General features: G+C 40.5%; 1 protein-coding gene across 3 annotated transcripts; it reads right to left on the reverse strand.

Moving 5' to 3' along the window:
* Positions 1–197: 197 nt before the first annotated feature.
* RIC8B (RIC8 guanine nucleotide exchange factor B) lies at positions 198–27,579 on the reverse strand. Of its 3 annotated transcripts, none has more exons than XM_028745660.2 (10): positions 27,381–27,579; positions 24,908–24,955; positions 19,778–20,386; positions 18,066–18,160; positions 9,839–10,001; positions 8,188–8,283; positions 7,397–7,541; positions 6,599–6,743; positions 5,600–5,719; positions 198–1,420 (listed from the first exon to the last, which is right to left on the reverse strand). In XM_028745660.2, exons 1-10 carry the CDS (start codon positions 27,459–27,461, stop codon positions 1,309–1,311), a joined length of 1,614 nt encoding a protein of 537 aa, XP_028601493.2. In that variant the 5' UTR covers positions 27,462–27,579; the 3' UTR covers positions 198–1,308. The 3 variants fall into 3 exon arrangements, with proteins under 3 accessions (XP_028601493.2, XP_028601494.2, XP_077791147.1); XM_028745661.2 differs by having other exon boundaries at positions 24,908–24,950; positions 27,381–27,564; XM_077935021.1 differs by lacking the exon at positions 19,778–20,386.
* Between the last annotated feature and the right edge of the window lie 223 nt (positions 27,580–27,802).

Below are 27,802 nucleotides of genomic sequence, written 5' to 3' on the forward strand. Positions count from 1 at the left end.
TAAGTCTTGCCTCAATGTATTGAACCCAAACTTATTACAGACAGGGAAATGAATTGAGCAAGGACACAATCTACTAGGAAGTTCTACAGTGGAAACCCCATTGAAGTTAGCAAACACTTCTTGGTAGATTAAGGAGGAAAGGAGGAGTGGCGAAATGACATGGGAATTTCAGTTCTAAAAATTCACAATGCTACATATTTAATTTATATAAAGTTTTATTGATAGAATGCAACACTTCCTCCACTGAGCATTTATTATAGTTAGGTTCTTTCCACATAAGCAACATAATTCAACACAATCTGCCCTCTATTTCCATTGCTTCATACATTAGAGACTATTTTCATACATAATTCTTTATAAAGACATCCGAGCAGCAAAAAAGGAATGTTTAACACGGCATTTTCCAAACTCTTTAGTTTAAGCCTCTATCAAGCCTTGTCAACCCATGTTTTCAGGCCAGCCACTGTCCCAAGACCAGGGGGTGGTTTTTTTAAACAGAATTATTCACCTACGCAGGCATGGCCAAACTTGACCCTCCAGCTGTTTTGGGACTACAACTCCCATCATCCCTAGCTAATAGGCCCAGTGGTCAGGGATGATGGGAATTGTAGTCCCAAAACAGCTGCAGGGCCAGGTTTGGCCATGCCTGACCTAGGCCATGTAGAGAGCCCCTCTGCAGTGACAGGATTCAAGCCCATTATCTAATCTGGATCTGGGGACAAATGAAAGTGTTCTAATAAAAGAGATATTCAGTTGATCAAAATCTGAATGCTTTTATAAGACTTGGCCATCCTTCAGAGACTGTTTAATTATGACAGCCAGGCACGTACACATACACACACACAGACCTGAGATATAAAAACTGCGCTGTTTGGGTAGCTTGTTCCTAAGCCAGTGACAATTTTACTGTGTCAACTTTTATTTAACATTTCCCCTAACATGTATTTAACATTTATCCATCTAATTAGGCAATCTATTTCCTGCCTTTTGACAGAGGGCTGATGTAAGGCATCTAAAAAAAGGGGTGTGTGTATCAGATAAATATTAACATTTATTTATTTTTCAATTTCACACTACACTTTTCATCCCACTGAAATACAATTAGCTTTTAAGTTAATAAATGGGGTGTTTCGTTGCTATATAAATCGAGGCCTTAGAAATGCTAGTATAGTTACACCACAAAATTTATAATTCAATCCATTTTGATGGATAAAACATTTGCTGCAACACTGAAGGGTCTAATATTTAGATAATAAAAGATGGTGTGGGTGAAGGGAAGGTGGGTGAGAAAGAAAAGCAGCTGATATTCTAGTCAGAGTCTGAACTCTCTTGCTCGTTGGTCTGATACTGACAGACTACTTCTTCCAAAGGCGTCATTGTGCCATCTGGTCGCACTCCCATTGGTGTTATAACCTTGTCCCTGCAAATAAGAAAAGTATATAAGTTTTTTTTTATTAAAAAAAAGAGCAGAGAGAACTAGCCTATTCACCTCACAGGGAACGTGCCTCCACAACATACTTGTACGTGTAATGCTCAGCTACTCAAGTGTGATTTTTCTGCTCTCATAATTCAAGATCACTTCAGTAGCTCTGTGCATCAGATTAATTGTAGGCCTACAACAAAACTATAGGTTTCCCAAACTTCCGCCAAAGGTGGATGAAATCACTTTTATCTCTACCACAGTGCCAACATTTGCCATCTCTTCTCCTCATTTCCCCACTAGGTAGCTTTTGAAAAAGCAGATCTTATTAAAAAGAGAATTCAAAATGTCTTCTGATGCATATTTTTCTGGTCCATGGTCACCAACACTCTTAATATATATATATATATATATATATATATATATATATATATATATATATATTGCTGTGAAATCTCATAGAATCCCCTCTTGTTTTTGTTGAATTATGTAAGTAAAATAAAATCAAATAAACCCAAACCATCAGAAGCAAGCACTGTATATTATAACTGGTAAAAACCCTGGAAAAATAGTCAGAAACCTAATAGAATGGATTTAGTAAGGAAACTCTGGGAACAAATGACTAAAAACAGAAAAATGTTTAGAAATTATAAGGAGTTTGAATTTAGTAACACAATGTACAAAAAAGGATTAAAAATCTCAAGGAGTAGATCATTTGTTTATTTAAAAGAAGGAAAGGAATGAAAAGAAGTACCCTCTCTTGCTCTGAAGCATAATTAGGTAATAACATGTTTTATATTTATTGACAATTTGTCATAATTTTAATATGTATATTTAGAAGTATATAAAAGCATTAGCAAATCGACCAATTATGCATATACTGAACTGTATGTTTTCATTAGATAAGGAATAATTATCTAAATGAAAAAGCCAACACTAATTGGGGGGGGGGAATCCAGATATTAAGTCATTCTCATTTTTGAGGGAGCTCAAATCCTTACTATGAAAGGGTGAACAGAGCTTCATACAAAATTGATTGGTGGGGGAAACAGGAGCACAACACTAATAAAGACCTAATTCAGGCAGGCCACATTCATGGAGCCAATTAAGACCAATATGAAAAAAAGAAAAGTCAACCACTAATGGGCTGAGGACAAAGAACAGGTTCTCTGTTTAAGTAAAAATAGGGAAATAAAGAAACTGCCTTTGTTAATTCTTAAATCCTGCTAACATGGCTGTCGATATCCCACCTGTCATGTGGGGAGCAGCTACCCCTCCTGCTTAAAACCACAACTGCATACATATTCATTTCACTGAGTGAAAGTAGTCAGTCAGGAAAAGAGATCTGGGCTACACAGCCAGCCTCTAGTGGTGCTTAAGGACTTGTGGATTCATTTAGATTCAGTCAGCTTTCTCTCGCTCTCTGCCGCCCCTCCTTTTTCTTTTTTAAACTGTTGCTTTTGTTTGCAGCTGTTTAATTACAGGATTGACAGCCATTTTAATCTCTTCAAAGCTCTGAAGGCCTCTCACAGCTAATCCAATTATATCTACTCCACAAGCTACAGCCTCATGTAAAGATGATTAATTATTGATTAAGCCAATCAAACAGTATTAGCAAAGATTTATTTAAGCCTTTCATTGCCTCACATCTGATTATAATCTCGTTTATTATATGTGGATTATGGAAAAAGCTGTAAGGCCAAGGAGGGCAACATTTTGATCCTCCAAAACACACACACACACACCCCACACCCTATCACCCCCACACCATATTTTCAGAGATTATTTTTTTAAGAATACATCACTCTTCATAGGTGTCTCTCAGGTGTTTCAAAACTGGTTTAGGAGAGGCCCATCACAGTGTCAAAATTGGTTATACAAAGAATGAAATCACCAAGATTATGAGAGAGACATGAAATAGGGAACTTTGAGCCAAACAACTTCCACCAATTAAGGCTGCAACCCCTATACTATACAAGTTCCATTGAGCTTAATGGAGCTCATTTTTGATTAAACATATATAACGGAGTGCACTGTAAGTGAGTGATGTCAGGGAAGCAGGAAAAGTACCAATTTATTATAAAATATAGCCACAAACCCAATAGCGCAGCAACACATGTTCTGAGTAATGCAGGTGCAGGAAGATTACAGGAAAATTAAAATAGTGGACTTCATTCCTATGCAATACTTCCGTAATACAGAACTACTTGCCACATTCCAAAAACCTGACCACCACAGGGTAGAAATTTTAGCTCTGTCCTCTAAAATATGAAGTACGGCTCATAGTCCATCACTCTAAGAAAACTATTTCACACACAGAATATTTTAATCTTCTAAATGAAGCAAAGGGGAAATCATCAGAACCAAACATTTTGCAAGGCAGAATTATGACTTCTGGGGCACTTTTCATAATTTTTTCCCCAAACAGAGACACATGTATTAATATATTTTATGAACATGTTTGACTGACCCTTGATTGAGAACTGCCAAATAAGTTTGGAGGATTTTTTATAAATAAAAAAGGATTATATTCAACAATTCTTAGAAAACATGCCATAATGAAAACCTTAACATGATGCATTCTCCTTCTCTGTTAGCAGATACCCCATTAATCCCTTCAGATTCACCTACACAATCTTTGCTTCTGCCTCCTGCTTGCCATTTAGCTTGATAACGACTCCAAAACCATTCCCTTGTTTTCAAGGGTCTTTCTTTCTTGCCTGCCCTGTGCACAACAGGTCAGTGTTAACACATGGAACTAATGGCGGTTCTCTGTAATGAAACAATCACATTGCAAACACCGGCCTGTTCCTTTGATAAAATAGTGTATTGGGGACCTATTCACCTCCCTATAATTGAGTGCTACATAATAGTGCCGATCCTTTTATGTACAATATTTTGTTCCACAATTAGAAAAGGCGAGGAAAAACCTATGGAAGCGTTGCTTTCTTCAGTCACTGCCATGATTAATTCTGTATTTTTAATGAGTAAGGCTGCTACTTAGGCCAGTTCTGTGGCATACTTGTTTTGTTGACTTCGTGTCAATGTACAACAAAACCCAAACTATGGTAATTGGGACTGTTTCATCAGCAAAAGCATTCCTGCTATTAATACAACATTGGCTTGGAAAAAGCACTCTGTCGTTTTAATTCAGACTATTAATTCATAACTGTGCCACCAATTTATAACTGCAGGAAAAAGTATTTAATAAGCATTTTAATTAATACGGAAAACATCCAGGCATGCATGATGTGCAAACACAAAGAATTGCAGACTAGTTGTTTAATTTAGCTATATTTTACATTTTATAAAACAGAGGGCAGTTTTGGGAATGCCAGTGTTTGACAGATTAGGAAAAACAGATTCTTAAACATTAGATATCTAGCACTCTTCTGGAATACTGTGCAAAGCTTTCTACTGCTACTCTTTGAGTATTTACATGATTCATCATTTAAAAGGAATCCTACTAAGACTCTCCAAGTCAAACAACCTTGATATTCTTCATAACATCTAAATTATGAAGAAAATGTTTCTAGACCCAAAAGAATACAAAACATTTATCCAATTATTTGGAAAGCTTCATGCTCATATATGGCTATTGAGGAATATTTGGGTTTGTGCATTTGCAGCAGCACAGTTGGATGTCTTCATTTGCCCCAGCTGCAACAAAACATATCTTTCCCATATCAGTCTCTACAGCCACAGCAGGCACTACAACCTTCCAACAGCTTCATCTCACCCCCAAAGGCACACTCCTCCATTGTCTCTCGAAATAGAAGGATGCCAACTAGCTTCCAAAGCTCCAGGTAACCTCATCAAGCAGCTTCATACAGATGTCAAACAGCACTGGAGATGGAATGGAACCCTGAGGAAACCCATGGATTAACTTCCACAGGGTCAATCAAACAGAAGCCTCTCAATGCTATCCTCTGGAACTGGCCTGGTTTGCAGAACCACTGCAAAACTGTGCCTTCTGCTTCCAACCCACCGAGTGTGTCCAGTAAAATACTATGGCTGATGGTACTAAAAACCACTGACAGGTCCAGGAAAATTAATAAGAGACTCCATCTATCTCAGAAATCATCTGTCAGGGCTACCCAGGCCATTTTAGTCTCAAGCCCAATCTATAGAGCCAAAGAATTTCTCCCTCAGAAATGAAAAGCAACTTAGTTACATTACCTAGAAAGCTTATCAAACATATTGACAAGTTTCATTGCTTCATATTCTTTTTGTTCTTCAGTCATTTCGTCCATTGGGTTGGGCATTGGTTCTTCTAAATGACCTGTAATAAGGTTTATGCTTTGTGGTCAGGGGGCGGGGAGGGAAGGGGAAAGAGAATATAAGAAAAAATAAGATTTTTTTCCATGAGGCAGCTTTAAAAAAACCAATAACCAATAATCCTTCACAAAGCTTAGTCTTTATTGACTTGATAGCTGACATCTAAGACACATGAACATACCTAAATGCTTAATGGCACCAAAACCTGTGAGTAGCCCCAACTTTCAAATCTACATTGGCTTATCTAGTTTGGCTTATCTACCAAAGAACCCTTAGTAATAAGCTCACTAGGCAGGCAATTCTAGGAGTACCTCAGGCACCCATTGCAATCAAGGTCACTTGAAGCTACCGTATTTTTTGCTCTATAAGACACACCTTTTCCCTCCTAAAAAGTAAGGGGAAATGTGTGTGCATCTTATGGAGCGAATGCAGGCTGCGCAACAATCGCTGAAGCCAGAACAGCAAGAGGGAGAGCTGCGCAGCAATCCCTCTTGCTGTTCTGGCTTCAGGGATAGCTGTGCAAAGCCTCTTCAACAACATTTGATTCAGAATATATTTTTTTCTTGTTTTCCTCCTCTAAAAACTAGGTGCGTCTTATGGTTGGGTGCATCTTATAGAGCAAAAAATACGGTGATCAAAGTTTTAGTCCACAATTCAGCCCTTTGTGATAAAACAGAGGTCCAAAAAATTAAAGAACATATCTTAGACAATGTTAGAGACTAGACCAGGGGTGGCCAACATGGTACTCCTCCAGAGGTTGTAGACTACAACTCTCATCAGCAAAGGTCATACGAGTTGTAGTCCAAACATCTGGAGGATACAAAGCTGGCTACCACTAGTCTAAGCTTAATACACTGGAGGGGAGAGGGGTTGAGGTGAGAGACCCAAGCAGTACCATACTTTGGCTTTGCAGATTTGTATTCTTCAGTGTCTGTATCTTCGTCATCCGAGTACCAGGTTTCCCCTCTTCCTCCTGCTAATAGGCCCCTTGCTGCCAGTAGCCCAGCTGCATTGCCATAGCCAGTGTACTTCAGTAAACTGTCAACTGAAAAGTGAGAGAGAGAGTTCTACAAGTTTGTTAAATATAAGTCACATTCAAACATAAACGAAGTCTTCAGATTGTCTGAATGCTCCCTGTCTGATGTGGCATGGAACAGTTCTCTTGTTAAGATGCCAGTGAAATTGGCATGTCTTCTGCTTTTCTACAGAACTTAAGAGTTGAGAAAAAGAAAAAAGTTCTTCAACTGAGAAAAGCAGCATGCAGGGCTTAAGGAAAATATTGTCACCTAAAATAACCTAATTTAAACCTTGATTTTAGAATTTTACACTTCTTGTGGCAACTAAATACTTGTATTTCCAATTTCTTACATAAAATGCAAGATGTTTATATATAACTATATAGTACAACTGTCCATACTGGTGAAATGGCAACACTGTTAATGTGGTGGTGGGGGGGGAGTCAAAGAGTTACCTCTAATTCAGACATGCAAAATAAACCCACTAGGTTTATTGTCCCACCTGCCCATATTCAAGTAGGCATTTGTTACATATTACAACTTCAATAAACTCTACCAGTTTAAAAAACTTTCATTTGTGATTGTTCAGAAGCATATTCTATTTGTCAAGAGATAACCAGGCAAGCAATTGTTCAGAAGTCTGGAATAACCACCCACATTCATTATAAGAAGCAGCCTGTACCTCTCTCCTTACAAAGAACAAAAAGGAATTCTGCAGCGATTTGCTTCACTCCTAGGTCAACGTGAGTCATGAGCCGCACTAGTTTGTTTCTCAGTGTTGTGCCAACTTCAGGGCGATTAGATACATCTCTCAAGGGAGGCAACACCTAAAGACAAAAACAAGTAATAAGAGCAATTAATCTCCAGTGGAAAGTGTTCACCACACTTTCTTATTCAAAAGTATTTGTAAAAATTCTGCTTTAACACTCTGCCTAGCTCTACAATGAGGTCTTAGCCCCATTTCTTTGTTGCTGCTGAGCAACTACTAGTAAGAGAATACAGGGAAGAGACCTAGCTGCTCAGACCCACTCGCTTGCCTCAGAGGTCATCAGTGGGAGACAGTGCCAGATAGGAGACCAAGGGAAAAGGATAAGAGCAAGAAATGCTGCCTGAATAATCTTGGTTCCATATGGGCATCATGCAGCTTCCGTTCCTGTACTCCAGGGATGGGAAACCTGCCCCCCCCCCCCGGAAGCTGCTGGTGTTTAATTCCTGTCAGTCTCAGTCAGCCTGGCCAATGGGCAGGGACAATGGTTGCTAGATTCCAACTCCATCTCAAGGGCCAGAGGTTCCCCCATTTGAGTGTGAGTTTTTTGCAAGCAATAATTTTGCAAGCAACTCTAAGGGCTTCCCAGGACTATAAAACAAGATAAAGGTATCATATAAATATAAACAAGATCCCTTAATATTTAAAATAGCCTTCCTGTCAAGTGTTTGCATTCCTTTGTTACCTTTATCTCTGTGGTATCTCACCTGAGCTTTAATAAACTTCCTTATGTTCCGGTGAGATCGGCAGCATCTTGTTAGCAAACTGAGAACTGGAGTGAGACCTTCCCGATAGCTGCTCCCCTAGAATAAGAAATAACAAGACACATCATTTTTCTTCCAAGAACACTGGGATTTTCTGTCATACTCCATATTCCTGCTCTAGTGTTTCTCAAAACAGGTCACCAAGTTTCCACAGCAGGTCCCTCATGTCTTTCCCATACCATTTAAAGAGCATTTCCACACCTGAAAATTCACAAATGAATGCCTCCAGAGCTGTGATTGGCTAATGTTCCCAGGCGTGTTTATGACATGTTTTCAGACATGCGGATGATTTTCAAATATTCCTGATCATGATGTATGCATTGTACATTGGGCTGTCTCTGAAAAAGGTTTGGAAATCAAAGCTACTGCAGAATGTAGCAGCCAAAACATGGACTGGGACTACGCAGTCTAAACTACATTGGCTGCCAATCTGAAGTGCTGCCTTTGACCTGCATGGTTCAAGACACCAATACCTTAAAGCCTCCTTTCCCCTGTATAAGCCTATCTAGACACTGAGATCATCATCTGAATACATCCTGCGTGTCTCCACCAAGAGATACTTGTAGGGTAGCAACAAGATAACAGGCCTTATGGAACACCTTGCACAAGGATGCTCACTTGGTCCCAACACTGCCTTCCATGTATTAGACAGCACTAGCGGTCTGCCTTTCAATAGTTGTTTGGTGTTCATTCTTGTCTAGGAAATGATATTTTCTGATTTTGGATGAATGATGTGTTCCATCTGTACTGTATTATTTTAATGGCTATGTGATGATATGTTGGGGTGTGTGTGTGTGTGTGTGTGTGTGTGTGTGTACCTTTGCACACACACACACACACACACACACACACACACACACACGAGGACTTCCGCTGATTGTAAGAAGCAACAAATAGCTTTTACTTTAATACAACTAATCAGTCTATGTTTCATTTGTGGGTTTGATATTAAAAGTAGTGCTTCAGTGAGAAATAGCTGTATGTTTGTGTGTGCACGTGCTGTTTTGTTTGCTCTGCACAGAGGATCCCTCAAATATGGCATAAATATTTGTTTTCATGCCCCCCTAGTATCTAATCAAAATATTGATATCAATCACACTCATCTTTCTACACACTTGTATGTGATTTGGTTTGTAGGTAAACACTGAATATGTAACACAATTTTTTAAAATAAAAAACCTAGGTAGACCCAACTACCTGACGTTGCATTTCCCCAAGGCCATCTTCCAACCTTGAAAATATTAGATGGTTAAGAATAGGTAAAAACTTGGGGATTTCTGATTCAGGCCCATTTTTGTTATTAAGAGATAGCTTGTGTCAGCTTTTAAGGCCCAACAAGACATTATACTGCAAACCATATAACAGGTTCGCAACAATGTGTGCTTTTATTCAAGTGACAAAAGGCTGTGAATGTGATTGGTGAAGTGACCAGGAGGTGAGGGGGATGCTTAATGCTTTTCTCCAAACCAAAATCTTTCCAGAGGTGGCTTTTCCACACACAGCTGTTTTAAAAGATGGCATTTGTAACAACACAACAAACATCTAATTAATGTATAAAAACAATGATTTTAGCTCTTATATAAAGCAATCTAACCTTGTCAATTCTCTTCTCCATGAACTTCAATAGCACCTGAATTGCATCCATATTCATGCCATTGTATTTGATATCTGTGTCCTCGGGATCCTCTTGTGTTGATGGACTGATAAGGACATCCAGACAAGAAACTGGAACGTTGCTTAAAAGGTTGATTGCGTTGCTGAAACAGATTTTAAAAACATTCTCATTCATGACACTATTTTCTTTACACAGTGCCAGCAAATATCACATCTGAATGTCAAGCATTTGTGTTGAAGAACCTGTATGTAATACTAGCATAACAGCAGATTTTAATGCTGTACTGGTATAACAAATAGTACACCTCATTCTAAGATTTCATCTTAGATTCCAAAGAATTTTCAGGGATTTGGTAGACTTTGAGGAGATTATCAAATAAAGGAAAAGGTAAATTCCAAAGTTTAAATAACAACAGGATTGCAGGTATACTTCGATGGAATGGAAGCAAAGAGTGCAGAAGATGGTACAGAATTCATCTTCCTAAGATTCTTAGCATTTTTAAGCAGCAGCAAGTTCTTAGCCTTTTAAAAAATTGTTTATTAGATTTATATGCCACACTTCCTCTCAAAGGAGCCCAAGAGTGGCAAACGCCCAAAGAATAACACGTCTACAAATAATTCCAATACAGTGGTACCTCGGGTTACATACGCTTCAGGTTACAGACTCCGCTAACCCAGAAATAGTGCTTCAGGTTAAGAACTTTGCTTCAGGATGTGAACAGAATTCGTGCTCTGGCGGCGCAGCGGCAGCAGGAGGCCCCATTAGCTAAAGTGGTGCTTCAGGTTAAGAACGGACCTCCGGAACGAATTAAGTACTTAACCCGAGGTACCACTGTACAGATGCAGACTGGGAAAGATCTCTACTTTAAAGGCTTGTTTGAAGAGACCAAAAGCTACTCCCTGGTGTGAGAGCTTCCCATGACTGGGCACACACAAAAAACCTCTGTTGTTTTTCTTTCACACCCACTGAAGTCTTTGGCCATGTAATGAACACGTGATGTCACATGTAGTCTGGGGTTTGGCCCATTTGAAGCATATATTCTGTGAGTATGTTTTGCCACATATATAGCCTGGATTGCATTGTGGTCTGTGCAGGGGCCCAACAGTATGAACAGACAGTACTACTTGGTGGTCAGGGACTCAAATGAAATAGAGGCTTTCCTGAGAGGATGTGATTAAAAATAATAATAATAAAAATCCAGATCTCGCCATTTCTCTCAAACAAGCCCTAGGGCAGCAAGGACTGTTGTGAAGCCACAAAAGGATCACACTCCCCTAGGTGGGCCCTGCCTAAGTGCCATAATTTTTTACTTCAAGAACTGGCAATCCTACAGGCAACTGACAGTAGAGAGAAAAGTCTTATGGAAAAGTAGTGAGGAGAAGTCTGGGGAAAAGAACACAAGTGAGCAATCTTCATTAGAATCTGTGCGCTAGTGATGTCATACATATAATCCTACCACCCATTCAGGCTTCTGGTTGGCCACTGTGAGAACAGGATGTTGGATTAGATGGGCCTTTGACCTGCTTCAGCAGGAGACATCCTACGTTATGATGACAGCATTTGCTTGGAGGCAAAGGAAATAGCTGCTTTGGTAAATGGCAGCATGGAGATTGTTAGCAGGCTTCAGTTCCTTAGATAAGAGATGCTTCTTGAAATGCACTGGGAATAGCAATTTATACCAATTTGTCTGTTCTGGGTTTGTTTTTTACAAAAGAAGAAAAACCTTTACAATGCTTACTCAGCCCTGGCAGTTGTGTTAGGATTTATATTACATTTTGATAAGTGGTTTTGTCTTGTTGGTGTATAATTTGCATTCCTTTTCCTGCTGTGTATAAATTTTATGACCTAGCACTTTATGGTTTCTATGTATTAAGCAAATTAAAAGTTGCCATTCTGAAAAGATGATGTTCTAGAATAGCAAGATTCAACCTAGAGAAGGGTTTTAGGAGAAAATTGCATTGTTATTCTAAAACACACCACTACATATCATGTAGGGGGAACTGCAATTTAGGCTTAATCTAGTCTAGCTCATTTGTATTCCATTCTGGGAAGTTGTTAGCTTGAAAAGCATTGCAAAAGGCTTTCTTAAGCAATTTTGATAAGCTTTGCTTTCCAAAATCTCCATTCTCTCAACCCCCACCCAAACTACCTGTGTAGCTAGCTAATCTTAAGATCATACTTCCAAAGATTAGTGTGTTACAATTTTGATGGCTGAAAGATAAAACACTGTAGGCTAGACATCTCTTCTTGGCATTAAATTTAGAAGTTCACAAACTGCTTGCATTATGTACCTAGAAAGCATTTAAGCCACAACATTAGCACAGGCAAAGAGCAAACATACATTCACTTTTATTCTGATTCATACAGACCATACAGGCAAGTTCCACTGATTTCTAGTGTATCTAAATCAGCAAATGGCTTCAGTCACTAATTCTTGTCTCTTATCTCACTTTGTGCAAACATTTTACTTAGAAGTCGTTATCCGAAGTTCTTTTTTGACCAACATCCTTCACCATCCCTGTGACCACATTACTGTATAGCTCCTTCTCCTTTTTTACTTTCTAGAAGCAGCATCAAGAGACAGTGAGATGCAGAACACAAGATGGGAGGCTGGGTTTTGCTGCAGCTACCTCACATTTTGCAAGGTAACTTGCTTTCAGTAAAACTGAATTGGCAAGAAACAGCAAAATCGAATCAGGGGTGGGGGTGGGGAATGGCAGCTTGGATAGTTTCCACAGAAGGCCCCCTTTTACTGGTTTCTTAATAAGAATGGTGTTCCCAAACACCTACAAAATTAATTTTCTGGATCACTGTGCTCGAGGTATTCTTTTCAATAACCAAAGCTTGGCTTTCTGATCTTTGTCACTCCGCCTGACAGTTTTATTTGTGGCCAAGAAGTGTATGAAATTCTCCAGCTACCAGGAAGTCAGTGACTGTGCACGGATCTGCACAATGGTGTTTGCATTCTTCCTCCAGGGGGTAGAAATGCTGCGTATATTATCCCCTCTCTCAGCTTCTTAGAGATCATTAATCACTGGGACATGACATCCACCTACTCACGCTCTCAGCCCCCTCCTGATATGCAAATGTGAAAGCAAACAACTGTTTAGCACCACTGAAAGCCTTGATTAAAATCTTGTTAGTTGGGAAACATGGCATTTACTTTAATGCATACAATAATTTAAAGAGTCCTTCAAATATTTTAAGTGACATGATGGATAGCACCACTATAAGATATATAAGCTTCTCATATGCATCCTGTTAGAAACAGGGAGGAATAAAAAGTATTCTATAATTTAAAGGCAACCAATTTCTATTTTTAAAAGTCATTTGTCCCTTATTTTTCCCCTTAAAATGATTTCTAAATGTAAATGTAATTTAAACATATATATCCAATTTCCCAAAAATATATATTTAGGTTTCTATTCACCATCTATTAAAACTAAATCCATGTCCATCTAACAAGCACACATAATTAGAACTTGCTTTTCTATGTAGAAGAATGAATAAAGCAAAAAGTATATGCCTAAGAAGCTCTCTGGGGTCTCAGGTAGACTTCTCCATCCCCTGCTACTTTTAAAGGTCAAGAATTCAACTTATGATAAAATGGCATGTACAGTGGTACCTCTGGATGCGAATGGGATCCATTCCGGAGCCCCGTTCGCATCCAAAGCAGAACGCAACCCGCGTCTGCGTGGGCCGCGATTTGCTGCTTCTGTGCATGCGTGTGACATCATTTTGAGCGTCTGCGCATGCGTGAGCGGCAAAACCTGGAAGTAACACGTTCTGTTATTTCCGGATCACCACGGAGCGCAACCTGAAAACGCTCAACCTGAAGCGACTTTAACCTGAGGTATGACTGTATTGTCCTTTTTAAAATGTTGAATTTTCAGGCTAGGCCAATAAAATAGAATGGATATTTGCTTTCTATGTCATGCACACACACTATTCTGAAATAAATATCAGTTTTTGCATATAGAAAATTCTACTTCAAGCGGTTCTTTAGTTGCTTAAATGTAAAGGTAAAGGGACCCCTGACCATTAGGTCCAGTCGCGGACAACTCTAGGGTTGCAGCACTCATCTCGCTTTACTGGCCGAGGGAGCCGGTGTACAGCTTCCGGGTCATGTGGCCAGCATGACTAAGCCGCTTCTGGCAAACCAGAGCAGCGCACGGAAACACCGTCTACCTTCCTGCCAGAGTGGTACCTATTTATCTACTTGCACTTTGACGTGCTTTCAAACTGCTAGGTTGGCAGGAGCTGGGACCGAGAAACGGGAGCTCACCCTGTCGCGGGGATTCGAACCGCCTACCTTCTGATCGGCAAGTCCTAGGCTCTATGGTTTAGAGCACAGCACCACCCGCGTGTTTCTTACATGGGTATAAATTTTTAATTTCACAATTGCACTCATAAGTAGTTGAGGGCTGCATAATCAAGGGTGTGGATTGTGTTACTGGACAGTGAAAATGTTCTGGGTTGTATCTGAGTAAATCATTGTGTATGTCTGGGGCAGGCAACCTAAGGCCTGGGGGCCCAATCACCTTCTCAATCCGGCCTGTGGACGCGTGTTTTTATGAGAGTAGAATGTATCCTTTTATTTTAAATGCATCTGTGGGTTATTTGTGGGGCTTGCCTGGTGTTTTTACATGAGTAGAACGTGTGCTTTTATTTAAAATGCATCTCTGGGTTATTTGTGGGGCATAGGAACGCATTCATTTCCCCCCCAAAAATATTGTCTGGCCCACCACATGGTCTGAGGGACGGTGGACCACCCCACAGTTGAAAAAGGTTGCTGACCCCTGGTGTATGTGGAACACAGTCTGCGAGTGCAATAGAACTTCCCTGCTCTCCTCCTATATGATCCCCAATCCTCTGGAGCAATTTGGGGTGGGTGAATAGGGGACAACATTTGTAAACAAAAAATTAAATTGTTATAACCACCAATAAATTTATTTGATAAAACCAACCCTTCTCTTTGGCGACTTTGATACACTTCTGTTAAGAGACCTAAATCTTCCATGCATAGAGAGTGAAGCAGTTCTGTGCTCTCTCTCACCCCTCTGCCCACATTAACATTTTTGTTCGAGCACAGGACTATACCACAAATAAGCCTCCATCCATCTTATATAATTCATTGGGTTGACAAGGCTGATCATTTGCATGCTAACCACAATGAGTCAAATATCTGTGTGTTCATTATAAAGTTTGCAGTCCTCCATGGTTGCAAAGAAACCCACCGCAAAAATTTTTTAGATTTTAGATTGCTTTTCCACCTTATAGGCCTTCAAAGGAATACATAGAAAGCAAAATAAAAATACTAAAGTACAAACCATTTTGTGCTCAAAGCAGTTTACTAAAATAAGCAGTCTGTAATAGAGTCATAGTAGCTTTTTATGGTTATGTACTTCAATACTAACAATTAACAGATCATTCAAAAATACATCAGAAGCAAGCATAAAATTTCAGTTCAGACAGTTGCTCTTGAACAAAAGTGTGGAGTAAGTACTACTTATACTTCCTAAATAAAAAAGGCAGGTGTGTCATCACATCAGAACTAATGTTATTTCTGCCATTAAATTTTCAAAGAGCAAGGAGCATCCCCTCACCAAATCTCATGGAAACACCTGGTAGGACATGTAATTGTCTAGGTCTTCTACAGTCATGAGCCTTCCTGACAGCTTGAGCTTAGCGAGCATGAAGCACAGTGATTTTGACCAAAAAGAAAGCGAGCATTGGCAAAAAGAACGAAAAATTGCCTCCTCCAGGATATATTAACAGGTCTACATGTTTCAGGATGATATAGAACAGGGACATAACAGAACAAGCAGAGAAAGACCTGGCCTTTTTAGCCAAAGAAGGTCCAAATGAAGAAATATCAAGTCATGTGAGAGCCAAATATAAATCTTAAAACGGCTACACACTACTACTACTACAGCACCAACCACTGGATAGTACCAAACAGGAGAGAATCCTAAAGGGTTTGTTATCCCACGGCCTGTTCAGATATTACTCCCCGTCCTCACCTTCAAGCAAGATGAACCTTGAGGTTGTGTTCATTCTCTGTCAGCAGGTGTAGGTGTGTGTGTGTGTGTGTGTGTGTGTGTGTGTGTGTGTGTGTGTTAGATACCCAGGTCAAGAGAGACCAAGTGTTCAAATGATGGTTTGGGCATCACCCTCTATATGCACAGGAACAAGGAGCAGAGATGCAGTGCATGAGTTTGAGGACTGTCCCTGAACTCACCACGTAGGGGAAGAGCAAAGTAATGCCTGAACAGGTCTTAAGGTAGATATGAGCAGGTAAGGAAACAGCACAAAACAACAACATATTAGCCCTATTCAGGTGTACGTAAATGGGGCTTAAATGAACACATGAGAAGGAAAGAGCGCACAAGTTTGTTAGCCTCCCTACTGCTGACAGTTGCCCTTGAACATGCAGAGGGAGAACAGTTAAGCACATTCATGCATGCTCTATGCTCCTCATGTGTTCATTTAAGCGACATTAAGAATGCCTGAATAGGGCTATTGAGAACGAGGAACGGAATTGTTAACTACAGAGTGCAGGGTAGAAAGGCTAGGTTATGATGAGCCAGGGAAGACTGCAGAACTGGGTCTGGAGTCAGAAATAACGAAGCAGGGTTGATCACAGAGCGCTATTACATGGTAGTGTGGCTGCAGCTGTTAAATGCCTAACATAAGGGATCAGGCAGAGCTAGGCGTTAGCAAGATAAAGAAACTCACCTTTGGCAGGCTTTGCTTCAGGTTATGCTCTTAATGCCAAGGCCAACCCACAAATGTTTTGAGATATTGGCAGGGAAGAAGGGAAACAAGTGAGCAATTAATTAGGTTCTAGGTATCTCAATGGTACCTGGTACAGAAGGCCACTGTTTATTTAGATCAGCTGCTGGAAACCATGGGGCTGGGGTGGGAAGCGTGTGTGTGTGTGTGTGTGTGTGTGCTCTTGTGCTCGAATCCTGCTTGTGGGTTTCCTACAGTCACCTGGTGGGTCACTTAGAGAACAGAATGTTGGACTAGGTGGGCCACTGGCCCGGCCCAGCAGGCTCTTATGTTCTTGCTTACAGCAGATTCTGACTTTTACTTGAAGTACCATACATACATATGCAGGCTCAGAGCTTGAGGACCAAAGTATTAAGGGGAATGCTTGTGTGCCCATACACAAATGACTTGACTGTGCTAGCTATGGTTATTGACTCCAGAACCAAAATTCTTACCAGACTGTGCCTTAAGCAGCAGCCCGACGCCCCCACCCCACAAACCTATCTATCCTTAAGGCCAATTTACTCAGGTGAGCCCTTCCACCATTTTGTCAAGGCTACAGAATCATAGAATTGGAAAGGACACAGAGGGTCATCTAGTCCAACCCCCTGCAATGCAGGAATCTCAACTAAAACATCCATGACAGATGGCTATCCAGCCTCTGCTTAAAAACCTCTAATGAAGGAGAGTCCACCACTGGAAGCCATGTGCTGGTCCAGTGTACAAAGGAAAATCTGCAGTAGCAGGTACAGGGCCACACAACACAGTCTTATATTTCCAGAGTTTTTGAATCAAAATTTAATCTTCCATTTAATATGTACAACAGAGTAAAAAGCTTTCAAATATCCTCCAACACAATGTTGTATCTTAAGATCCACACTTTTACTTAGATTCACCACCGTGCTTCAGGAAGGATGGAAATTAATCCTGGCTTAGACAATAAGTATCCAGTGCCAAGAAAAAAAACAAATCATCAACCTTTCTGGGCTTTCAGTTACATCCTTTCTCCAGCAGAGGTAATCCACTTCACTTCTCTGCACACATGTACACACTTGTTAGGTAAATTGTTTGATTGGCAACATGTCCAAGTGCTAAGCAAACTACTGTCATTGAACTTTCCGTAGTTGCATTTGAGGCAACTGGCAAAAGTCTTATTCCAATAATTCCGCACCAACCCTAATGTTTCACTTATTCAAAGAAAAAGAAAAAGATTTTACAAGTATTTGACTTCACTTTAAAAAACATCCCAAAGGTTAACAGAGTGCTGCAAGCAAAGATGTATTAGATCAAGCAGACAAGCACTTACCCCAAGGATGGGAACTTGCGGCCTTCCAGATTTTGCTAGATGCCTGGGCCACCGGTTCCCTAACCCTGACCTAGCCAAACAAGAAGCATTTATCTCTAAAATAAATGGACCTGCAATTTCACTAACCTGTGCAACTCTTCAGTTTTGTCTTCAGTAGGACCCAGAGTTAATAAGCAGTGACGCAGAATGGCAGTCATGTAACGAAATTCATGAGAATCGTTCTGTGGACATACAAATTATGATGAGAAACATATTTAATTATCAAAGCTGCAAATGGGGACTTCTAACAGTCCTAATTAGAACAGGGATTAAATTAAAATAAAAGGGCTGGCACGGTTCAAAACCCACATGGGTGTGTGAACTTTGCTTCATATGTTCACGTGTTTTCTCAGTCTTCTAAATAAGTAATAGAAGTAAGGCTTTAATTATTATTCATGCAAAATCATGCCATTCTTGCCAGGTATTATTTTCTCCACAACTGAATTGGCTCTTCTTGACAGTTCTTCAAATCTGGTGTTAAAACAAACAATTCCCCCACCACAGCAACACTGCCTTCTTACATACATAGTAGGATCATCCACGGTTCAGTCTTGCCCTTCCCCATAGCTTCCTTGCTCTTCTCCTTACTAAGGGCCAAAACAAGATGGGGCAGAACATGCAAGAAGCAATACTATGCCCATGGGAAGAAATAGTACGTTACTTTCATTCATTTTGCCCCACAAAGAGCAAAGTTCATTAGGTCATAGTAATGCCATAACAACTCCATTGTACTTAATCATGCAAGGTTTCACTAGAAATACTGTACGTAGTGGAAATGTGAAAAATAGGCACAGAACTACTAGCTTCATTATTCCTTTCTCCCATCAGTACAGTACAACAATACTCTCCTTTGAAACTCTTGCCCAAATTCTAATTTTGAAAATTACTACAAAAAAAGGGGGGGAAAGAAAATCAAGGCCAATTCAAATTTTCTCCCTTATAGATTTCATCTTTCCATCCTGAATTATATCTGTGACACCTTGCAATTCTTTACCATCTGTAGTTAGTGTACCATTTACTTCTAGATTATTAGAAATGTAAGACAAGATTTCTTTCATAATGAACCATGCTGAATACCTTTTGGAAATGTCCACTTACAATTAAAACTTGACAGTAAAAAGTTACATACGGTGTGTTTTCTTTCACACTCAAACAGGAGTAGTACTTCTCTTTGGCATTGTTTGCAGACCAGCACACTGGAGATTAAGTTACTCCTGTTTCTTCTGGTGTGTCCACATCTCCCAAGAAGAAGTACAGTGGTACCTCGGGTTACATACGCTTCAGGTTACAGACTCAGCTAACCCAGAAATAGTACCTTGGGTTAAGAACTTTGCTTCAGGATGAGAACAGAAATCGTGCTCCAGCAGCGAAGCAGGCCCCATTAGCTAAAGTGGTGCTTCAGGTTAAGAACAGTTTCAGGTTAAGAACGGACCTCCGGAACAAATTAAGTACTTAACCCGAGGTACCACTGTACTTTTCTGCTTGGTGGTGGCGGGGCCTTTCTAGTCAGTCAGACAGAATAGTCTGTGCCATATAATGAGGGCACCATTATGCAACACTTAGCTAAATCATAGGTCCTATTGTCCTGGACACTTGAGCTTGGACTCCAGAAACTGGAAAATTCAATTTCAGATAAACAGATGACTCTGCTTTTGAAATTTATGCTGCATCCTGCATTGTGTTTGGGATGCTACTCCCAATCAACTGTTGCAATGACAAGGATGTAAAATTGTAGTTTTAGCTGCAATCCTCTGGCAGAGAAATAACCCTGGGCAACATATGTCAGACTCAAATCTTACCTCACTGTGTACATTCCAGCTGTCAAGAGTTACATTAAAGAGAGCTTTCAGTGCTTCGACGGCACAATCTGTCTCTTGCAGTGACAAAGGTGACATTTCCTGGTCTTCAGCTGTGATGTATTTATCTGTCCATCTTATGCTAAATGCACTTTCCAAGGCCTGAGTCAACAGTGGCAATCCCTGGAGATCATAACGCAACTGTGACCTGATATCTGTGTGCAGAAGGGAGAGGAGGAAGAGGAGACGCAAATCAAAGCATTTAATGTCTTCGACAAATTGTTGATCCTTGCATTTTTTCAGGAGATTGCAAAGCATAGCTGCCAGGTTCAGTTCCAGACTGAGTTTCTGTGCGGCCGGACTATTAAAAACAATGTTGCAAAGGCATTTTAAAGCTTCCACTATGACAGGGAAATCTGTCACATCTTCCAAAGAATCCTCCATAGTGTCCAGCTTTGCCAGCTTCATCAAGATCTCCATATTTTTCTTTGTTGTTACAGGAACCAATACTTTTTTGTCTCTTGAGAGTATGCGGAGAGCCTCCAGGCAAATGACTTTACAGGATGTTTTTATCTCTTTGTCCAGTAAAAGCAATATTCCTTCACATAGTTGCTGAACATACAGGAAAAAAGGAATGAGATTTTACCATTCTGCCCTGCAATGTAACACACCCATAACCCATCCCCACCTCTGATTTGTCATAGAGTATCAATGCTATTAAAAATATTTTAGCTTCAGCTTATCGTGTGCTGTGTGGCTCACAGTTTGTGAAATTATATCAAAGGAAGGCTGCACCAATCAGAACTAGATTATGTCTGATTTGGTCAACAAATAGGTTCAAATAAAAATAGTACAACTTGGCTTTTCTCTAGCATATCAATTGCTGGCTCTGATCTAAAGCATCAAAATATAGGAATGTCTTCGGTTGTGCCACAGAAAGTATAGGATGCTTCTGGATAGGAGGATATAACCACAGGAACTCAGTTTTTTAAGTAAAAAGCAAGCTGCACCCATGCATATAGCTGTGGGCCCATTGGATTACAGTAACTACTCTACTACTACTACTGATGCATCCTTTAACTTAGGTTAAAAAAACAAACAAAATATTTTATTTAACGAAATTTATATACCACCACATTATAAAATGGTTATCAAATCAAGTAGTTTATTTTTAAATTACCATTTTTAGACTGCCTCTTAGGGTACTGTTCTCACAAACTTGCAACTATATGGCACAAACCTACAGCATTTATGTACAAATCATGGTCAAGTTCAAGGGCTGATGACCATATTAGAGCTCTACAAAGCTGTATAGTAGCTTGTGTCATTTTCAAGTAACAGTGCCAGGTTGCTAACAAATGTAAGCATAGTGTGTACTCCGTACAACAAAGATAATTTCTGAGACATGAGAAAATTCTCTCTTCAACATTTATCACCTACGCAGCTGAACTTTCTATTATTTACTCGGTGCACAAACTCAGACATTGATTTGTGTTAGGTTCATAAATGCTTAATAAGAGATTAGAAATAAAGCAACAAGTATCACTCTAAAACCAGTGAGTACTATGTTGGCCAGAGAGCATTCTGCTATCAACTCCAAATCCATTACCGAAACAGATCAGATAAAGGCATGCAGGAATGCAGAACCCCCATGGGGTTGTCCAAATGCAGTTTCCCACATATACCAAAGTAAAATACTTCATCTAGCCATTCTGGAATTGCAAAGATCTTACTGAACCTTGCAGCCATTTTGTTTTCATCGATGTAGAGACCAAACAATACAAAAAGGACTGTTTTGTGGAAGCTTCCACTGAAAATTCTACATGGTGGGGGTTTTTTTGCTTTGGAAACACTTAGGAAGCACAAAGAGCAGGGAAGCAAAACAAAAAACACCCTACAAAATTGCCCAGCCAGAAAAAAGTGTCACGTACCACACTACACAGGGCCACTGGCAGCCCCTAGTATTTTAGTCTCCTTGGGGATTATTTACCAAAGTACATGATGTTCCTAGCCTCCCGAACAAATAATAATTGGCATCATGTCATGCTTCCTTCTCCTGGCCTGGCCTTAAGATTTTGCAGTTCATTATGTCTTTTGACCCAGGGTCTTCTCAATTTTAAATTCTCAGTTGATTTTAATTAAGCCCTCCCTAGGGGGCTCATGAGATAGGCATGTTCTTAATTTATTGAATTCAATTGAGTTCTGCAGCCTTTCATTGGTCAGAATGACTATAATAAAGTCAATGAGAACTCTGGGAATAAAGTAGTCCATAAATAAGCTGGAATCTCTGTCTAGTTACTCTATAATTCTCACACCACTCTTGTATGGGCTAATAGCATTCCTACTGTTGCCTATGCAGGATAAAGAGGCTAGTTAAAATCTGACCTGAAAATAGCCCCTGAGAATAGCGAGTGCTATTCAAGTTGAACCCAAGTTGGCCTGGGAGGGTGGGGAAGGGAGGCAAAACATCCTATTCTGCCAAACACAGACCAGCAAGTTGTTGTGCCATGCAAACTGTAGCTGGCAATTGTCCATAACAAGCCACACCTACACAAACATCACCTAATATATCTGACAAAGTGAAAGTTTATACCACAAAACACGTAAGTCTCTATGATGCAGGAGGATTCTAGATATTTCTGGAATTGCCCAGCTACACACAATATGGATAGCAGCTGCTGCCAAAGCAGGTGTGCAGAGGGTATCCAACATGGTGACCTCCAATTCCCATCAACCACAGACAACATGGTGAATGACCAGGGATGGTGGGAAATTGTGATCTAAAATAACAGCCAACACCCAGCTAACACTGGCCTAAGATATATTAAAGAGAGAGAAATTCATTAATCTACTACGACAAGCAGGAAAGGTGGGTTTTGTTGACCCCTGGTGCCACTGAAACCACGGCACCTTAATTTAAGCTGCATGCTAGTGATTTAGAATCTAATAATAGAGTCCACTGTCAAATATTTTTGCATGCTGTGCTCCTGGGGTGGCTAAATTGGAGAGGCGGGGGGAGTATTCAGAGCATGAGAATGGAACATGACACGGTAAGAAGGCACATCACATCGTGTGGAGCCCTACACAGATAATTTGTTCCTGCTACCTATGGTTAGCAAAACACAATTTTGGGTTGGGGAAAAAATATTAACACTTTTTTCTTATCTGCATTGTTTAGGGGTTCTTTTGTCAGCATAGTATGATACTGGTGAAGACAACAAGGACAAACGTTTTAGTCATGGAGAAAATGAATTATGCTGAATAACTTAGTGACTAGAACAGCCAGCAATTAAGGATTTAAAAGAACAGAATTTGAACCACCCCTATTAAGTTGCAGATTAAGTTCATTTAGTGAGTCAGTGAATTATACGCCTTGCCTCCATATTGTTCCAGACTGCCAGCATTCTCAGGGAGCCATAAGTCATCTCTTTACACTCAGTTCTTGTTTTTAGCGTTTATTTTCCCAATTACTTTCATTTCCCCACCTTAAGGCAAAAGCAATCAGGCCTAGACAATCAGCATTCACCTATCTTTTAAGAATCTGATATGTACTTATTACAGTTAGAAGACAGCTTGTAATATGTGGGGTTTTTTTTAAAGCATGTTCTCCAGAGAAACCCCTGATTGCATTGCAACTGATGACTCATCTACTGTGGCGAGGGGGGTGGGGAGAGAGAAGGGAGAAGAGCAGACTCTGAGGAACAACAAAAAGGTCTCTAATGCATTAGGCAGTAATTATACATACACTAGCAGTGCCAAAAAGGCTCCTCTATCAACCAACAGTACTAGCGCTTATGTGAAATTTAGAAAATTCTTGGCGGTAAAAGAGTGGATACGGACATCTCCATGAACTAGCAAATTACCATTGTAACAAATTAGAAAGCTACTTGTCTATATCATTGTTAAACTTCACCACAAATAAGGTGAAAAGGCGGAGTCACTATCATGACCCATGAAGCCTTTTCCCCCCAAAGAAAGTGTACTGTCACAAACATAACTCATCATCTCTTAAATCCAAATAGTTGTACGAATACATCTTCTAAAGTAAAATAAAATGACCAATTCACATTAACAACAGATGTACGCATTGGGAGAACTGATATGAAATGTTAATTCTTTAAAGAAGTGGCAACTATGTCTCTTCCTATTTTAAGAAGGAAAAGATTTTACCTTCTTGCCCATTTCCCCACAGCTTTCAACTGTTATATTGTTGATCGGAAGAAACAAATTTACTACTAGTGCAATCAGAGTATATAAAACATGATAATATAGTTATCTGTATAATTTCACATGCAAAAATAAGCCCTTCTATACATATTAATGCTTATTTTCTGGATTCATTGCAATTTGGAAGGTGTGACTTTTAAAAAGCCCAAAATTACTAATGTCCAACAATGAATATTGTTCTGAATTTCAGCAACTTCGTGTTTACAAATTATGATACCAAAAAAAGGTGAAACCTATATATACACAAACAAAAAAGGGGGGCTGATTCCACACTGACATCTTCTAATCTAAGGGAACAGAACGCCTGCTGATGGTACAATGCCACTGTAGCACTAGCTGCTTTCGCTTCTGTATCACACTTTTGGCTCAGGTTAAGTTTGTGGTCTACTAAGATCCCTAGATCCTTTTCACATGTACTACTGTCAATACAGGTGTTCCCCACCTTATATCTGTGAAGCTGGTTTTCCCTGCCTACATTTGCAGCGATAGAAATCCTTTTTCTTTCTCTTTCTTTCTTTCTTTTTAGTTTAGACCAAGTTCTCTAATCTGTTAAGGTCATATTGAAACCAGATTCTGTCTTCAGCAGCATTGGCTACCCCTCCTAGCTTGGTGTCGTCTGCAAATTTGATGAGCATTCCCTCAATACCTTCATCCAAGTCATTTATAAAGATGTTGAACAACAACAGGCCCAGGCCCAAGTTTGATTTTAAGTTATTAAATTCAACAAACCTCAAATATACACAACAGAAACAACCCTAAGTATAATGGTCGCCAACAAATCCTGGCATTGTTAAAACAGACGCAAAGCAGGGAGAGGAAAAGCAGACTACCTATAGCCTGTAAGAACCCTATAACTCAGTGTACCATGAAGAAACACCCCCACATGCCTGTTTCTGTGATTCTTACCTTTCTTTTCTCTTCATCTGTTGCTTCAAATTTGAAGGTTGACCTATTCTGAAAAAAACAAAAATCCATTCTTCAAAACGTTTTAATAGTCCTCATACAAGCTTTCTGATTTTGCCAGAAAATGCTTTATCATCCCCTCAGAGGCTAACCTTAGGATGTCAACAGTGCAACTCTAAGCACATTTACTCAGAAGTTAGTTCCACTGAGCTCAGTGGGGCTTACTCCCTAGTATGTGCGTTTAGGTTTGAACTCTAATAGTATTATTATCAGATACTCAATTTATTAGCAAAGTGATGCTTGCCAAGACTATAGGTATACCACTTGCTAAGATGGCCTTTAATCACATTACACCGATCCAGCTATTATCTTTAAAGCCCTAAATGGCTTAGGACAGGGGGCACCAGTTAATTCCTCTTCTGCCAGGCTTTTGGCTAATTAAACAATCTATGCATGACCTTTTCAACTGTGTGGGAAGAATTATTTTTTATGTTTTTATATTGTAAACCCCCACCTCCTCTGTGATCCTTGGATGAAGGGTGGTATTGAAATTTATTAAAGAAAGAAAAGAAAAACAAAAAGTCCCTGGGAAATTTTCTGGGAAATTTATGAGATACGGTTTGCATGTCCTGCTCAGTTCCTGTTTGCACTGGCTCAGCTTCTCCTATGTTGAAACCATTATACCACACCCCTTCGGCAGTCAATTTTTGTGACATATACCCACCCCAACCTCCCAAAATTCCAAATGTGGCCCCTGGTCTTAAAAGACTGGAGGCCCCTGGCTTAGAAGGATATTTTAAGGATCACTTCCTCCTATCCTGCTTGCTCCCGGAGATCCGAAGGAGAGGCCCTTTACTGCCCTGCTCAGGATGAATGCACAGCTGGACCAGAACAAGAGAGAGGGCCTTTAAACATGGTGCACAAGGAGCCTGACAATTTGACCTCCATATAGAAATGTAAAACTACTAAACACGTATCTTTATCTCCTGGTATGGGCTGCAACCTGAAATCTGAACCCAGATATAATACACTTTGAATATAATACACACCTATCAAGAAATAAATATTTCAACCAGTCGGCTTTAGATCAGACATTTTAATTATCTTTGCAATACACTAGAATGCAATGTAGATCAGTGGAACAATGTTGCTATAGCTGGCACTCCAGTAACTAAGCAACCAGCTTGGTGGGCCAACTGAAGCTTCAAAGGTAACCTTGCTTAGAGCATTCAACTCAAAGCAGCATGGATGCTTAATGGATCAATCCACAACACAAGGGTGGGGGGACGGGGGACTATGACAGCTGTCTAATCTAGCTAACAGGAAATACTACATAATAATAATCTAACTAACAGGAAATACTACAAATTTGGGGGAGGGAGCTTCTAGTAGCCACAACACTGTAGGAAGATAGCCATTATTTTAATGTACCTTGGTGTGTGTGTTTTAAGCATTCCTTGTTTCCAAACCTCCTCATGCTGTAATACGTGCCCTTTAGTCTACCCAGAGATGTGCATAGCTATGGCCACACATATTTGCTACAACACACTCTTTGAACTTGTTACAGATCTTTGCATTATTATACAACCATTTAAGAAAGGGAAGAGACCATTATACTAAAGAAAAGAAATGAAATAATAACATCTGTTAGGAAGGTGTGCATTCTGTTGGGGTCATTATCAGATTTGAAGATGATTGGAAAACATAAAAAGAACCTATTTAAATAAATATAAGAGAAACTGCAGGCTGCTGATGGTGGTGACAGGGGAAGGAGGGCAAATATAATTAGGATTACCTACAATACGAAACACAGTAGATTAGACAAATAATGCTTCCCACAGGGAAAGAAATGCTAACAATGCACAGAGCTGCTAATAATAATAATAATAATAATAATAATACAGTATATTAGTTATACCCTACCCATCTGGCTGGGTTTCCCCAGACACTCTGGGCGGCTTCCAGCAACATATTAAGATACTGGGGTAAATGCTACAAGAATTAATCTTGGTTGATCAGATTGGATAGATTTGTTGTGGTTTTTTTAAATGCTTTTTATTGATTTTCAAAAACAAAACAAAATCAAATATTTATTTAATTATTTCATTTTGTTTTGTTTCAGATTGGATAGATTTGGCAAAGATCTGCTCACGGCCACGAAGGGGGCACCGAGGACCCAATTCTTCTGGGAAGCGAGTGCCAAATGCAGCCTAAATGCCCTATGGCCAGAGAAGAGCTGTTAGTGGGGGGAAGGTTCCGAATCGCTTCGGAGACCCAAGAACGGGGCGTCCCAGTAGCAGCCCACCGGGAAAAGGCAGCGCGAGGACGAGGGTCCCGCCCCTCCCTCCGCATTCCAACGGACCACCCGGCGCGGCGCCGCTCCGAGGGGCCCCCGGCGAGAGAAGGGTGGGCGTTCTCCTGAGGGGCCATGAGCAAGGAAAGGCGCTCCGAGCCCAGCCGGCTGCCTCGTCGTTACCTGCTCATTGAAGCGACTCAGGTCCCTCTCGGCCCCGCCGCCGCGCCCACCGACCGCCGCCAGCGCCGCTTCTAACGCCATCCCTGAAGCAGGGCGCGGCCAGGCAGCCCCTCCCGCCTCTTCTGCTCCGCTGCCGCCTCCTCCTCCCCCTCCTCCCTCGCCGGCGCGCGGCAGCTTCAACGGCAACAGCCTCCGTGGCCGCCTCCCCTGACCCTTCTACCTTTCACCTCAGATTACGCCACGCGCAGTGGGAGAAGCAGCAGCAGCAGCAAGCCCCGCCCCGCGGAGAGCAGTGTTAGCCCCTCGATTGGCTGGCAGAGGACCGAGTGGGCGGGCGGCTCACTTGCTATTGGCTGGATTCTGTTTACCTCGGGGAGAGCTTCGCCGAGGCGGCTCTTTAGAGAAGACTACATTTCCCGAGG

The sequence above is a fragment of the Podarcis muralis genome, chromosome 10, assembly GCF_964188315.1.
Source record: "Podarcis muralis chromosome 10, rPodMur119.hap1.1, whole genome shotgun sequence".
In the NCBI taxonomy this organism is placed as follows: Eukaryota; Metazoa; Chordata; class Lepidosauria; order Squamata; family Lacertidae; genus Podarcis; species Podarcis muralis.